At 37.9% G+C, this 14222-nt stretch overlaps 1 protein-coding gene across 12 annotated transcripts in view; it reads left to right on the top strand.

The window, feature by feature from the left end:
* The window catches only part of LOC121284075 (LIM and senescent cell antigen-like-containing domain protein 1), a 166695-nt gene extending 153622 nt beyond the window's left edge, over nucleotides 1-13073 (top strand). For 10 of the 12 annotated variants that reach the window (XM_041199114.1, XM_041199112.1, XM_041199115.1 and 7 more), the window contains 5 exons: nucleotides 6451-6543; nucleotides 7417-7465; nucleotides 7910-7985; nucleotides 8197-8374; nucleotides 10839-13073. In XM_041199114.1, the coding sequence (XP_041055048.1) occupies nucleotides 6451-6543; nucleotides 7417-7465; nucleotides 7910-7985; nucleotides 8197-8344 (366 nt within the window). In that variant the 3' untranslated portion in view covers nucleotides 8345-8374; nucleotides 10839-13073. The remainder of the gene's footprint in view (nucleotides 1-6450; nucleotides 6544-7416; nucleotides 7466-7909; nucleotides 7986-8196; nucleotides 8375-10838) is intronic. The other 2 variants (XM_041199109.1, XM_041199106.1) reach the window with 1 other exon arrangement.
* The last annotated feature ends 1149 nt before the right edge of the window (nucleotides 13074-14222 follow it).

Genomic DNA, 14222 nt, shown 5'->3' with positions numbered 1-14222 from the left:
GCTTTTACTTTTGAATCACAGAATTGTTACAGCGCACAAGGAGGCCATTTTGCCCAACGTGTCTGCACTGGTTCTCCGAATGAGCAACTCACTTAGTACCATTCCCCCGCCTTCTCCCCGTAACCCTGCACATTCTACCCTTCAGATAACAGCCTAATTTCCTTTTGAATGCTTCAGTTGAACCTGCCTCCACTGCACTCTCCAGCAGTATGTTCCAACCCCAAACCACTCATTGCATAAAAAAGTTTCACATCCTATCTGTTTTGCTTCTTTTACTAATTACTTTAAATCTGTGCCCTCTCATTCTTGATCCTTTCATGAGTGGGAACAGTTTCTCCCTATCTACTCTGTCAAGACCCCTCATGATTTTGAACACTTCTATAAAATCCCCCTTCAGCCTTCTTTTCCCTAAGAAAAAAATCCTAACTTTTCCAATCTATCTTCATTACTGAAGTTTCTCATCCTTGGAACCATTCTCATGAATCTCTTCTGCACCATCTCTAATGTGTTCACATCCTTCTTAAAGTGCGGTGCCTAGAACTGGACACATAAATACCGCATCAACAGCATTGCCCTCATCAATCCTCTCTGTTACCACCTCAAAAAATTCCAGCAAGTTAATCAAGCTTGATTTTCCCTTAATAAATCCATGCTAACTTTCGTTAATTAATCAACATTTGTTGATAAGACCATTAATTTTGTCCAGAATTATTGTTTCTAGAAGATTCCCCACCACTGAAGTTAAACTGATTGGCTTGTAGTTGCTGGGTTTATCTTTACACCCTTTATTGAATAAGGATATAACACTTGCAATCCTTCAGTTCTCTGGGACCACCCAGTCTAAGGAAGACTGAAAAATTATGGCCAGTGCCTTTGCAATTTCCATTCTCTCTTCCCTCTGTATCCTTGGGTGCGTCTCATCCTGTCCCAGTGCCTTATCAACTTTAAGTATAGGTAATCTATCTAATACCACCTCTTTTTCAATTTTAGACCCATCTAGTATCTGAATTACCTCATTTTTTACCATGGCCTGGGTAGCATCTTCTTCCTTCATAAAGACAGATGCAAAGTATCCATTTAGTACCCCAGTTCTGTCCTTTGCCTCTATGTATAAATATTGTTTTTGGTCCCTATTTGCCCTACTTTTTTTACCACCCTTTTACTATTCATATGCCTATAGAAGACATTGAAATTCTCTTTCATGCTAGCTGCCAGTCTCTTTTTATGCTCCCTCTTTGTTTCTCTTTTTTACTTCTTCACCTCTCCTCTGAATTCAGCCTGGTTCTCAACTATATTTTCTACCTGATGCCAGTCATTAGCAGACTTTTTCTTTTCTTTTCTTAATTTCTATCTCCTTTGTCATCTAGGGAGCTCTGGATTTGTTTACCCTACCTTTTCCACTCAAGGGAATATACCTTGACTGTGCCCAAATCATCTCTTCTTTGTTCAGCTACCATTTTTCCTGCCAACCTTTGACTCCAATTTATTCAGTCCAGACCTGTTTTTATCCCATTGAAGCTGGCTTTCCCCCAGTTAATTTTTTTCACTCTGAACTGTTCTTTGTCCTTTTCCACAGTCAGCCTAAAACATCCCCTAAATGTTCTCCTATTGACACTTGATCTACTTGCCTCATCTCATTCCCATGAACCAGGTTTATCAGTGCCTCCTTTCTTGTTGGACTGGACAAATACTGTTGTACAAAATTTTCCTGAACACACATTAGGAACTCTTTCCCTTGTTTGCCCTTTACACTACTACTATCCCAGTGTATATTTGAATAGTTAAAGTCCTCCCATTGCAAATACTCTATAATTTTTGCACCTTTCTGTAATTCTTTTGCAAAGTTGTTCCTCTACATGCTTCCCACTAGTTGGTGGCCTGTTGACTGCGCCAAGCAATGTATTTGCACCATTTTTGTTCCTGAGGTCTAGCCAAATTGATTCTATCCTTGATCCCTCTAGGATTTCCTCTTTCTCCAGCACTGCAATACTTTCCTTTATCAATAAAACTGCCCCAACCCTTTTCTTCCTTGCCTATCTTTCCTGAACACCTTGTATCCAGGAATATTTAACACCCAGTCCTGTCCTTTGAGCCGGGTCTCTGATATTATAGCCACAACATCATATTTCTGCATGGCAGTTTGCGCTTGTAACTCACCAGTCTTATTTACCACACTCCATGCATTCACATACATGCATAATAATCCTGATTTAGATTCTCTTACTGTCTCCATTACTTTGGCCCCACCTAGTAACTTATTATTTCCTACTCTAGTGCTATCTATCTCTCCAATATTCTGTGCACCTTGGTATTCCTCTCTCATATTTTCCCCTGGTCCCCCCACCCCTACCAAGTTGGTTTAAACCCTTCCCATCAGCACTAACAAAATGACCCTCAAAGAATTCTATCCTGGCTCTGTTCAGGTGCAGCCTGTCTGGCCTGTACAAGTCCTATGTCCCCCAGAGCTGGGCCCAATGTCCCAAGAATCTAAAGCCCTCCATCTTGCATCACTTTTACAGCCATAATTCATCTATTTCTGTACTCACTTGCACCTGGCACAGGGAGTAATCCAGAAATTATTATTTTTGGGGTCCTGTCTATTACTTTTCTATCTAGCCCCCTAAATTCAGTTTGAAGGACCACATCCCTCTTTCTGCCTATGTCATTGATGCCAATGTAGATCATGATTGCTGGCTGTTCCCCCTCCCTACTCAGGATGCTTTGCAACTGCTCGGTGACATCCTTGACCCTGGCACCTGGGAGGCAACAAACCATCCTGGATTCATGTCTGTGGCCACACAGAAATGCATATCTATTCTCTTAACTATCAAATCACCTATCACTATTGTTCTTCCAGACTTCCTTGTACCCTCTCCTTGTACAGCTGAGCCGCCCCATGTACTTGGCTTTGGCTGCACTCCCCAGATGAACTAGAACTGAATACAGGTTGGAGAGTGGGATGTACTCAGGGGACTCCTGCTGTACCTGCCTGTTCCTTTTTGACGGTCTGGCGGTGACCTCTTCTTTCTCTCCCCTGCATGCATGTGGGATGACCACATCTATAAATCGGCTATCCATGTAACACTCAACCTCAGGGATGAGTGATGCCAACTGCTGCTCAAGTTTCATAACCTAGAGCGCAAGCTGCTGCAATTTATGACACTTCCTGCAGAAATGGTTATCTAGGACATGGGAGGTTTCCTGGAGTCCGCACATGGCACCAGATGGGCATTCTCAAGGTTGGAGCATTCCTGCCATTTCTCTATTTATTAACTGATAAACTTGTCACTGTGATTAAACCTTCCTAATGGTATTAAACATTACCATACTAATAAAACTTACTACAGTTAATAAACCTTAGCAGTATTGATAAACCCTACCAATACTTACTACACCCTACTGGTGGTAATAAGTCTTATTATCAATAAATCTTACCAATACCAGTAAATGTTACCAATATTTATGATTCCTACCAATATGTAATACAACTTACAAGTAGTAATAAACTCTACTTTATAAAAAAAAGACGTACTCAATTATTCCCTAGTTTAGATCAGAAATTCTCACCAATCACCTGTCTGTGTCCCTATGATGTCACACCTCAATTTTTTTTCCGAATCCAAGTTCTGACTGGAAACTCCCAGACCCGCTGCTCTCACTGATTCCCTCCTCTCAGACTGAGCTCTTGCCTTCCCCCTCGGCTGTTTATAGCCCTTTGCTCTTGCTGTTTCTTGCCTTTCCTCTCCGCTCTTTATATCCCTGCTGCTCTCGCTGTCTCTCCCTGTTCGGATTTGTTTTTCTCTGTTCTCCCCAAACCTTTGGGCTACAACGACTGAACAGATGATCTGCTGTTGTATCTCCCCCACAATCCTGAACTAGCCACTAGGGAGTATGCAAAAGCAGTTTGTTGATGATGCCCTATTGAAGTTTTAAAAATAATGTTCCTTTTCCTGCGAGCCATGCCTGGCATCCAGTATGCACTTTCCCATGATAATGTGGCCAGGGCTGTGGGGAATTGATGTGCCTTACATCTCCATGGCACCACTTGTTGATGAACCTAGCATGTTGCATTACTTCAATCCTATTGTACTTTTGTTCAATGATAGAACATGAGGGTGTAATGATCCCAGCTGAGGTTATTCCTGGACAAGCCTGATCCCAGAGTGGAACACAGCTTGATATATCCTAACTTTTAATTTGTTTAGATATGTGGAGAGTCACTGGAGTCAGCTAATGTATTTTTAACAGAAGAATAAAACATTTATTAAACAAGAAAAGATGAACTATATTACAATACTTCTTCACCCACAACTAATCCTTTATAGATATATACAGATTTGTAAGGATAACAAAAGTTACAAAAGCTGTCTTATACTTTAATGTTCACAGTAGGTACACAGTCCCTGTAAACCTATAGGCATCCTGTGGTCAGACACACTATACTCTGAAACCAAGTGACAGATGCCACCTCAACCAGATGCTATGAATCTCTCCTCAACTCCCCCACCCCTCTAGACGTTTGTCACACTGTGAGCCAACCAATCTCACTGAATTCTGTCTTTCACACAAGGGTTCCTACTCCACACTGTAAGAACTTGCTTTGGAATCTTCTCCCAAACTGACGCTTTCTCTCAGATGTCTTCCGTAAGGGTTCATCTCCAAGGTTTCGAACTCTCCTTTTGATGTTCCTCTTCCCTGGGTCACCACATGCATTCAAGCTGTCTTCCATGCGCTCTCTCTCTTTGACTCAGCCCTCAACAGTACCACTGCTTCACATGCCCATAACAAAGGGTTACAGACCTTCAGCCAATGCTGTGGATCTTCTTGCCTCTTGCAAGCTGTTCTCGCTTTAAATCTGCTTCCTGCAGTTTTTGTCTCTTTAAATCTAAAGCTTGATGCCTTTCTCTCTGCCCCTCACTCTTAACTTCACTTAACAGGACTTTTTCCAGGTTCTTGTCCTTCCTTTTGACTAGAACTTCTGGTTGGGACTTTCCCCTGTTTCACGCCCCTGGAGTTTGAGTTTTTTTCTTTAGCTTGGGACTGGCTATCTGTCCCCTGTGCTCCAGTTTCTCTGACAGCTATTTTTGAAATCACTTTTAGCTTGAGACTGACTATCTGTTCCTTCTAGGTGGCTTCTGTTTGGCAGCAGTCTTCAGACTGAATTCAAAACTGCTGTTTCTTTAGTTTTTGTGTGTGTGTGTGTGTCAGTGTGAGGGATCTGCCTCTCTGGACCCCTGTTAGGCAACAGCCCCTCTCTTGTTTGCTTACCTTAGCTGCAGCAGTCGTAACCTCATTAGAAATGCAGGCACCTTTTTAAAGTGAAACTAAAACTCCATTTGACCTTTCTTAATACGCAGATGCAGAAATACAAATCAAACTTAAACTTCAAAGCTAAAATTCATTCCTAACCCTGACAAAATACAAATATAACTTACTTAAATTGTTTCTATTTCCTAACAAGGGATATAAATTTAATACACACTGCAGATTATAAAAGGATTCCTCTTACACATTTCCGCAAAATGCATGAATTATGTTTTTTAATGTATTAAAATGGTATTCAAAGCTTTGCGTCTCTGAGCATTCTTTGGGTTAGCTTTGAAAGTGGTGACTCAGATTGGGATGTTTGGTGTTGCCTGACTAAACATTAAATGTAATTGTTTTAAATATGCTATTTTGATTTTTTTAAGAAATATATCTCAGCACTGTTTTTGTTTTCATAACTGCACATATCTCAATTTGCTACTATGAACTGAGCTTTTAGTTCTGATTTAAATTTGATCCACAACTTAGGCAAGAGTGCTTAAAACTGACACCTGTCTAAAGCCTTAAGTTTCAAAATGGGCAACTAGCCATTAGATACAGGGACAGGGTGGGATGGATGGCAGGCAGCATTTTTGCTTCTGATGTCTTCCTTTCCCACCCACCCCTCAATACAGATGATTCTAGAGATCTGAGAGCAGTTTGCCTGCATATTGTCCTAAGGAACCAAATGAAAAGGCAAAGTTAACAATGAAAGTTTAAAGTGTCTATTTGCAGTTTAGTGTGTTTCCTTGCATTACTCAGAAAAGAACTGATAATTGAAATCAGAAGTAATCAGCACCCTATCTTCTAAAAACCTGTATCTTCCAACTCAAATCAATTGGGAGTTTTTTTTGCCCATTGTTTTTCCTAATGTATATTTGTCCCTGTCCAACCGTTTTCATGTAGGTTTGTAAAATTACATTTCTGACTGTTGCTTTGTAAGAATGAGAATTATTGGATACAGGGTAAAGAAAATACAACATATATCTTTGGCTGTGCTTTGCTCTGAATAATTCATGCCCTTTTTAGTTCTTTTTCCTGAAATTTTGATCTTGCACTGACTGAACAGTGACAATGGTTGCCGTTAATGACTTATTTGTGGAAGTATCAATTATCAAACTGAAACTGTTACAATTCTAATTGCAGCATTTTGTATGCGCCAAGTGTGAGAAACCTTTTCTGGGTCATCGTCACTATGAAAGGAAGGGATTGGCTTACTGTGAAACTCACTATAATCAGGTAATGCTGCAATATTCTTAACACCTAATTTAGTAACAACTTATTTTCTGTTTTAGCCAAGGATGGAAGCATTATTTGATTTTGCATTTCATACTAATCTGGCGTTTTTAATTTCAGTAGTAAGAATATCATAACTTTTTTGCTGCCTGACTGCTTTTTGTCAACATGTTCATAATGTTGAGTCCAACCGTCTTATAAAAAGTAGGTTAATAACTTTGAAATAGCCAGCCTTTTATGTGTTGCTTGTTCATGTTTTGTCTTGAATCAAAAAGTTTGTTTTTTACTATTGCATATTTTAAAATTGTTGTACGGAATATTTGTATCAGCTAGTTTTAAATATTTTGTTGCAATCCAGCATTTATTCGGAATAGATGTGCTGGAAAGAAAGGACTTCTATTTATAGAAAGCCTTTCATGGAGCAAAATTATATTGAAGTGCAGTCACTGTTCTTGTAACTATACTTCGCAAGAAACTTGCAGATAGCAATGTCCCACAAACTGCAATGAGATAAAGAAGAGTTAATCAGCTTTTGGAGGCTTTGATTGAGAAATGAATATTGGCCAGGATACTGGGAGAACTCTTCAAATATTGCCATGGGATCTTCCTTGCCCACAAGAACAGGCAGAATTTGCCTCAGTTTAATTAAGTCCCAGAGATGAGTCCTAATTTGCAACCTTCTGACTTGGAGGTGAGAATGCTACCAGTTGAGCCAAGTTGATTCTTTAACAATAGTTTAGAACCCTGTTGTAAACTTAAAAAAATGCATTGAAAAGATTTCTGAAGGAAAAGTTTTTATCTTGAATTTATAACTTTTGACATGTACAGGTACATAACATACTTTGCACATAATCTTACAATTATCTATTTTTTCAGCTGTTTGGTGATGTTTGCTACCACTGTAATCGTGTGATTGAAGGAGATGGTAAGTTTTGAAGTACTTCTATGATTGGAATGTTTGTGACAGAATGTATATAACATTTATATATAAGGAAGAAGCACCAGGATTTTTTTCTCTCTTGACAGTTTCCGTGAAACAACACCATCCTGAAACAGGAATTTGCTTATTTTAAGTGTAGCAAATAAAATAGTTTCAAACATTTTCTACATGATATTAACTCTTTTTCCTTCCTTGCTCACGCACCCCCCCCAACCAAACAAACCAATCACCCTTTAAAAGTTTGGCAGAATTTTAGAATGTATACCTCCCTCATTCATGCCTTTGAATTTTGCAATTTACTGTTAAATGTTGAAAAATTCATTTTAAACCTGAACTTAAACAATCTCTAATGAACCAAGTGGATAAATACAGATGAGGAAGATATTAGTGCTGTGGTTAACTGTATTTCAACATATTTTTCTTGTACAGTTGTATCTGCTTTGAACAAGGCCTGGTGTGTTAACTGCTTTGCCTGTTCAACTTGCAACACCAAGCTGACACTCAAGTAAGTAGTTTAAGACCTGTCACTCCACAATGTGTTTTCAAATCATAAGCTTTTAATGTGTTTAGTTTCTTTCTGTGGCTGAGCCCTGGTTATTTTCTTCTCTAAACAAAAACTGTCAGAAGGCAACTCTCAATTTTTTACTGTGGTTCTATACTTTCCATGCTTCATGTCTGTGTTCTATCCTTTTCTATCCACTATTCATTCTGTGAAGAGACAAATTTGTTGAAATTGATCTGAAACCAGTCTGTAAACACTGTTACGAGCGATTGCCTGAAGATTTAAAACGGCGACTTGCTAAACGGGAAAGAGATGCAAAAGATAAACAGAAAAAGAAAAAATTGATGGATATCTGCCTGTAAGGAATGCCTATCTCTTCTCTTCTGTCCTTGGTTAGTATCTTTGATTACCATGTGTCTTGTGCTTTAATCAACTCATTCTCTATTGTTGCATCCTTGTTTTCTTTGACCTACTTCCATCTATGTGTATCATCCATCTCTGCTTCCTGCCTCTACCCGTCTGCTGGTTCAATCCTCATTCACATTTTGTTACATCCAGACATGGCTGATCTAATGCTGTCCTGGCCGGCCTCCCATGTTCCACTCTCGATAAACTTGAGCTCAGCCAAAACTCTGTTGCCCCATACATTATCTCACACAAGGTTTTGCTCACCCCTCAGCCCTGTACTTGCTTACCTACATTAGCTCCCCTTCCAACAACAGCTCAAATTTAAAATTCTCATCCTTATTTTCAAAACTCTCCATAGGCTTGCCCCCTCCACCACCTGGAAGTTCCCCTCGAAGTTATTCACCATTCTGACTTGGAAATATATCGCATTTCCTTCACTGTCGCTGGGTAAAAATCCTGGAATTCCCTTCCTAACAGCCCTGTGGGTGTACCTACACCACTTGAATTGCAGCAGTTCAAGAAGGCAGCTCACCACCACCTTCTCAACAACAATTAGGGATAGGCAATAAATGCTGGCCCAGCCAGTGAAGCCCACATCCCATGAACGAATAAAAAAAATCTCCAGAACTTCCTTCAACCCCACAATCTTCCAAGACCATGAACACTCTCCTCCATCTTTACCCCCTTTTAAATCCAGTTTTAAAATTTCTTATTAATTTATTCATTTTTTTTATTCCCTGACCTCCCCCTGCCCCTCCACACACCTCCATCTGTCACTTGTTTTTATGTTTTGCTTTCACAGAGTGTTGACCCTTGTTCTATTAACACATTCTGCTTTCTTACCTTTATGCCACTATCAGCACCTTCTTTAGCCTTTAGCACTACCATTAACACTCCTTGTCCTCTGTCCATGACATCTTTGTGAAATTCCTCCTCAGCTCCCACCTATCCCTGTCCCTCCATTTTGCTCCACCCCTCTTAAACAGTATAAAATCCATCACATTTCTACTTTTCAGCTCTGAAGAGTCATACGGACTCGAAACATTAACTCTGTTTCTCTCTCCACAGATGCTGCCAGATCTGCTGAGTTTTACCAGCATTTTCTGTTTTTATTTCACCCTTCCAAGATCTCTGCACTCCCCCAGTTCTGACCGCACACATCCCAAATTTTCATCACAGTGTCATTGGCGGCCACGCCTTCAGCTGCCTAGGCTGCAAGCACTGGAATTCCATCCATAAATGTTTCCATTTCGCTGTTACCCCTCTTTAAGGCACACCTTTAAAATGATCTCTTTGACCAAACTGTTGGCCACCTATCCTAATATTTCTTTATGTGCCTCAGTGTCAGATTTTGTCTGATAACTCTCCAGTGAAGTGTCTTGGAACATATTACCGCTTTAAAGGCGATGTTTAAATGTAAGTTGTTATCAACTCAGAAATTTCAGAATCTAAGATGATTATTCCCTTACTAGTTTCGCACCATCATTAGCGACTTGGTGTATATGATAATAAGTGTTCCATTCCCTCAGCAAGTCAAAAGACTTTTATTATGGCAGAGGTATATTTGCAAAGAATTTTTTGAATTTTTTGAAAATTGAGTTGGTAAGTCTCAAGCCATATTCAAGTCAATGCAACAGTCTCTAATTATATCACCTGTCTAAATGACTCCTTTGGCTATGCATCAATTTTTCTGATTACACTCCGTGAAGCATATTTTAGGGGATCTTATGATGTTAAAGACTTTATATAAATGCAAGTTATTGTTTTTGTCATGACATAAAAGCATTAACTAATGACGATACAAAAGATGCAGTAAAGTTCAGGAGCCACATCATCAATCTGACTGTGGACGAGATAGAAATCTTCTCTAGTTGTAGTCTCACATCACTTGGGCTTTGTGTGCATTTGAATGCAATATTTTAGCAACATGCAGGAAACTCAACACCATCCAGAAAAGAGCAGTTCACTTGACTTTGCACATTTAATTTCATGTTTGGGTTCATTGTCTTAAAGTCACTTTTGTTTATTGGCAATGTGAAGTACTCATAGTAAAAAACTAAATCAGGTGCTTAAATAATGAAAATTAGTCTATTGAAACACTCCTGATTTTTCGTTGCCATGCTCATCTCAGTTGTATCAAAGGGTTTCCTTTTACCATGTTAACTGACATTTCATGTTACAACAGAATTTAATGATTACGTTTTGGTAATGTTTCCTGTTGAATTCTCATTTGCTTTGGATTTTTTTTTAATACAGTTTATAACTTCCTTCATGGATTTCATAGAAAATATTTAAAACCACTGTCCAAAACTGTATGATGCTCCATTCCTTCTTTTACGGCTGCATTTAAAAACTAAAATTGGGTGGAAAGTGTCTATATGATAAAACATACGCACTGACCTTGTTCATTGAACGGAAGTAAGAAATTTTTCTTCTTTTGTCCTACAGAAACAAGTTTGTAGAGTTTGATATGAAGCCGGTCTGTAAGAAATGCTATGAGAAATTTCCTCTGGAGCTGAAGAAAAGACTGAAGAAACTGGCTGAAAGTGCAGGACGGAAATAAGGAATCTACCTGTGTTTTATTCTCAATTTGTAAACTAGCTCTTCTAAATTCAAACTTTTTTTCAAATAACAAGCCAGCTGAGTACATTTGGAGCAATATTCTCAATGCAAGTGATTTAAATCCAAAAGTTATCACTAAAAATTCATTTTGGAAAAAAGAAATCTAGATTAACCTTACAGGGGCAGATCCATTTGTTCAACTTTATATTAAAAAAAGTAATTCATATTTGAAAATATTTACCCCCTCACCTTGTGATGCCACATAAATATAACTTGGCCAGCTAAGTCCATAGATGACTTATTTCCTTATTGTCCTTTTGTTGCTCTCAAGAGCTCTCTAGGAGTTATGCAAGAGCAGTATTTTGGGCTGGCATGATCCAGCTGCAAACTATTTTTTTGTACACTGTACTCTCCCCCTTCCAAAGGGGAAATGCCTTATCAATGGCCTGACAGAGTTTGTGCATTCATTTGGAGAACCTGAATCACTACTCTGACAGCATGTTGGTAAGCTAACATGCTATAGCAGAGTGCTATCTAAAAGTGGTGAAATGTATTAATTTTTTTCTCTAAAATGGTACTACTTTATTGCATTTTCAGAAATGTTTTGATACATGCTTTTAAGTCACCATGTGCACACCTAACAAATGAAAATATGAAGTGACAATGATTTTGTTCAAATCCATTACAACAGATGGAATTAATATCTAATGTGCTCACTCATGTAGTAACTAAGAGTTTGCCAAATCATATCGTTATCAGCTTAATACTATCAAAAATGCTCTGATTAGAGGTATCCCTGAATGCTTAATATTACAATATATTTTACTTAATCTACACTCCAAGCATACAATACATAAAATATTCAAGTCAATGCTTCTTTCTGTCTCCCATTGTAAGTTATTGTATGGAGTTACAGACACCTACAAGAGATTCAAATTAAACCAAAATTCACAGTTCCACATTCCTTCACAGTAATTCCAATGATCAATTTATTCAGTATATATTCTAATGATATATGCATAAACCTTTACTATTTTGTACAGTTTGTAACTGCTATAAGGTGTTGATTATAAGCTCTATTATTGACATAAAGTACATTATGTAGTAAAATTGCTTATAAATAACCAGCTTCCAAATTAAAAAAACATAGATCATAGACTTAGAGGATTTAATTTTTAAAAATACTGTGATAAAGTAAAACAACACCTAGTGAGGTAAAGGAGGAGAAGGTTACACCAAATGCCAGAAACTGGCTTATTTATGCATTTGTCCTTGAATATTCACCCTTATTCATGTTCCTAATAGGAAGACGCTGTAACAGCTGCAGTAATGGTTTTGACAGAAATAACTTTTGTTTGCATGACCTATTTTTAAAATCTTGTAAATCAATTTAAGTACGTATTGCTTTTCCTAATATATTTAGCATGGTAGATGCTGTAATGCAACACTTAAAGAGTATATGCTTTAATTTCCCTACATGTACTTGAAAACAAAATTGATCAATTGTTACATTTATCATTTTAATGCTTTGTGGAAAGTATAACAAATTGTCTGGAGAAACTTCTTAATTGCTAAAGAAACATGTGGACTGCCATGTCTTGAGGACATCTATGACCAGATGATGGCATTCTTGCACCTTATAGTTCAACATAGATGGTACTTTACAAACCATGAGAAAAGAGGCAAGTTTTGTAGTATTTTATAAAGTTTAATTTAATGTAAGTACCAAAACTCCTGGACATACTAATAGTATTTAGTAGCTTTCTTTACTATCAGTTTTGTTGCAGTTGAGCATTTTTCTTAATTCATGTAATGAATGCTGGTGCTAAGTATTGAGATGCGGTAAAATCTGAAAACAAGTTCATCTCAAATGTCATTTCTGCAATTACCCACTTGTGTGTTCCAGTGAAGTAGCTATACAGTGAAGTGACATCCACATCAATACTTTAATTTCTTGAAAACTAATGATATTTTTACAGCCCAGTGTAATGGGAAACACATACTGAATTTGTGTTATTTTTTCATTAAAGAATGTATTTTCCTCCTGTGTATTACACCTATACATTACTCCAGTATTATGTAATAAAATTTACACATCATTAAATATCCCACTTGGTCATACTTACAGCTTTGTATTTTCTTATCATAGAACTGATTTTTCAAAATAAGTATAGTATGGTCAATACTTTAATATTCAGCGGTTAGTAGTAGTAATGCCTGTATAAGGTACTGTCCTTTCTTACATGTATGTGTTGCATTATTTTGTCCATCCTTTGCGTTCAGAATGTACATTTATTTCACAGGAAGGATTGAGCACTTCCTTTCCATTACAAGTATGTCTAATTGCAATGAATGTATTTCAGGAATCTATTTACTGCCCTTTTCACTGCTGTCCTTGTGCATGTGAATCTGTTGAATGAGATTACTTTCTAGCTGTTTTGTCAAAATTTAAAAAGGATTGCAGATTGGTTACATTTGTGCAGTTAGAGGGTGAATATTAATGATAGCGGCTGTCCAAGGATATACAAATGGATGAAATAATGTTAGTTTAAAAGTTGTTGCCACATTGCTAGCAGCTATGTTGAATGTCTTGTAGTGTTCCATTGTAGCACATTTGCTCTTAACTAACCTATCATGATTCTGATGAAGGAATTAATAATACAGTCCTTAGATTTGCTGATAACATTAAGATGAGAGATTGAGTGAGTTAGGAGTTTAGACAAAGTAGATTTGTGAGCTGTCAGATAAAGAGGACACTACCCTTTGGATTTCACTGTCAAATTCCTTCCTTCCTTTCCGCCAGAAACGTGATAACCCATACATACAACCAAGATATATTGGGGGAATGGTACAGGTGTGGCAAATATATTCAATGTTAATAAATGTAGTGTGATGCTGTTTATTTATGCTAATTTCAAGCATAACTACAGCACTCCCCAAAGCTTATCCACCGTCTACAAGGCACAAGTCAGGAATGCAATGGAATACTGTCTACTTGACTGGATGATTGCAGTTTCAACAACAACAACTCAAGAAGCTCATCACCATCCAAGACAAAGCAGCCTGTTAAGTTGGCACCACATCCACCCACCACCTTAAACATTCACCTGCTCCACCACCACTGACAGTATACAATAGCATCAGTAAGCACTATCTACCAGATGCAAGAAGGCAGCAATTCACCAAGGATCCTGCAAACTCTGAACTTGTGTGAAAATTGTGATCAAGGCATTTTCAAATAATACCAAATAGTTTTTATTTTTCACAAAT

This window comes from Carcharodon carcharias, chromosome 11, assembly GCF_017639515.1.
Source record: "Carcharodon carcharias isolate sCarCar2 chromosome 11, sCarCar2.pri, whole genome shotgun sequence".
NCBI classification, from domain to species: Eukaryota; Metazoa; Chordata; class Chondrichthyes; order Lamniformes; family Lamnidae; genus Carcharodon; species Carcharodon carcharias.
This window is presented reverse-complemented; position numbering and strand designations above follow the sequence as displayed.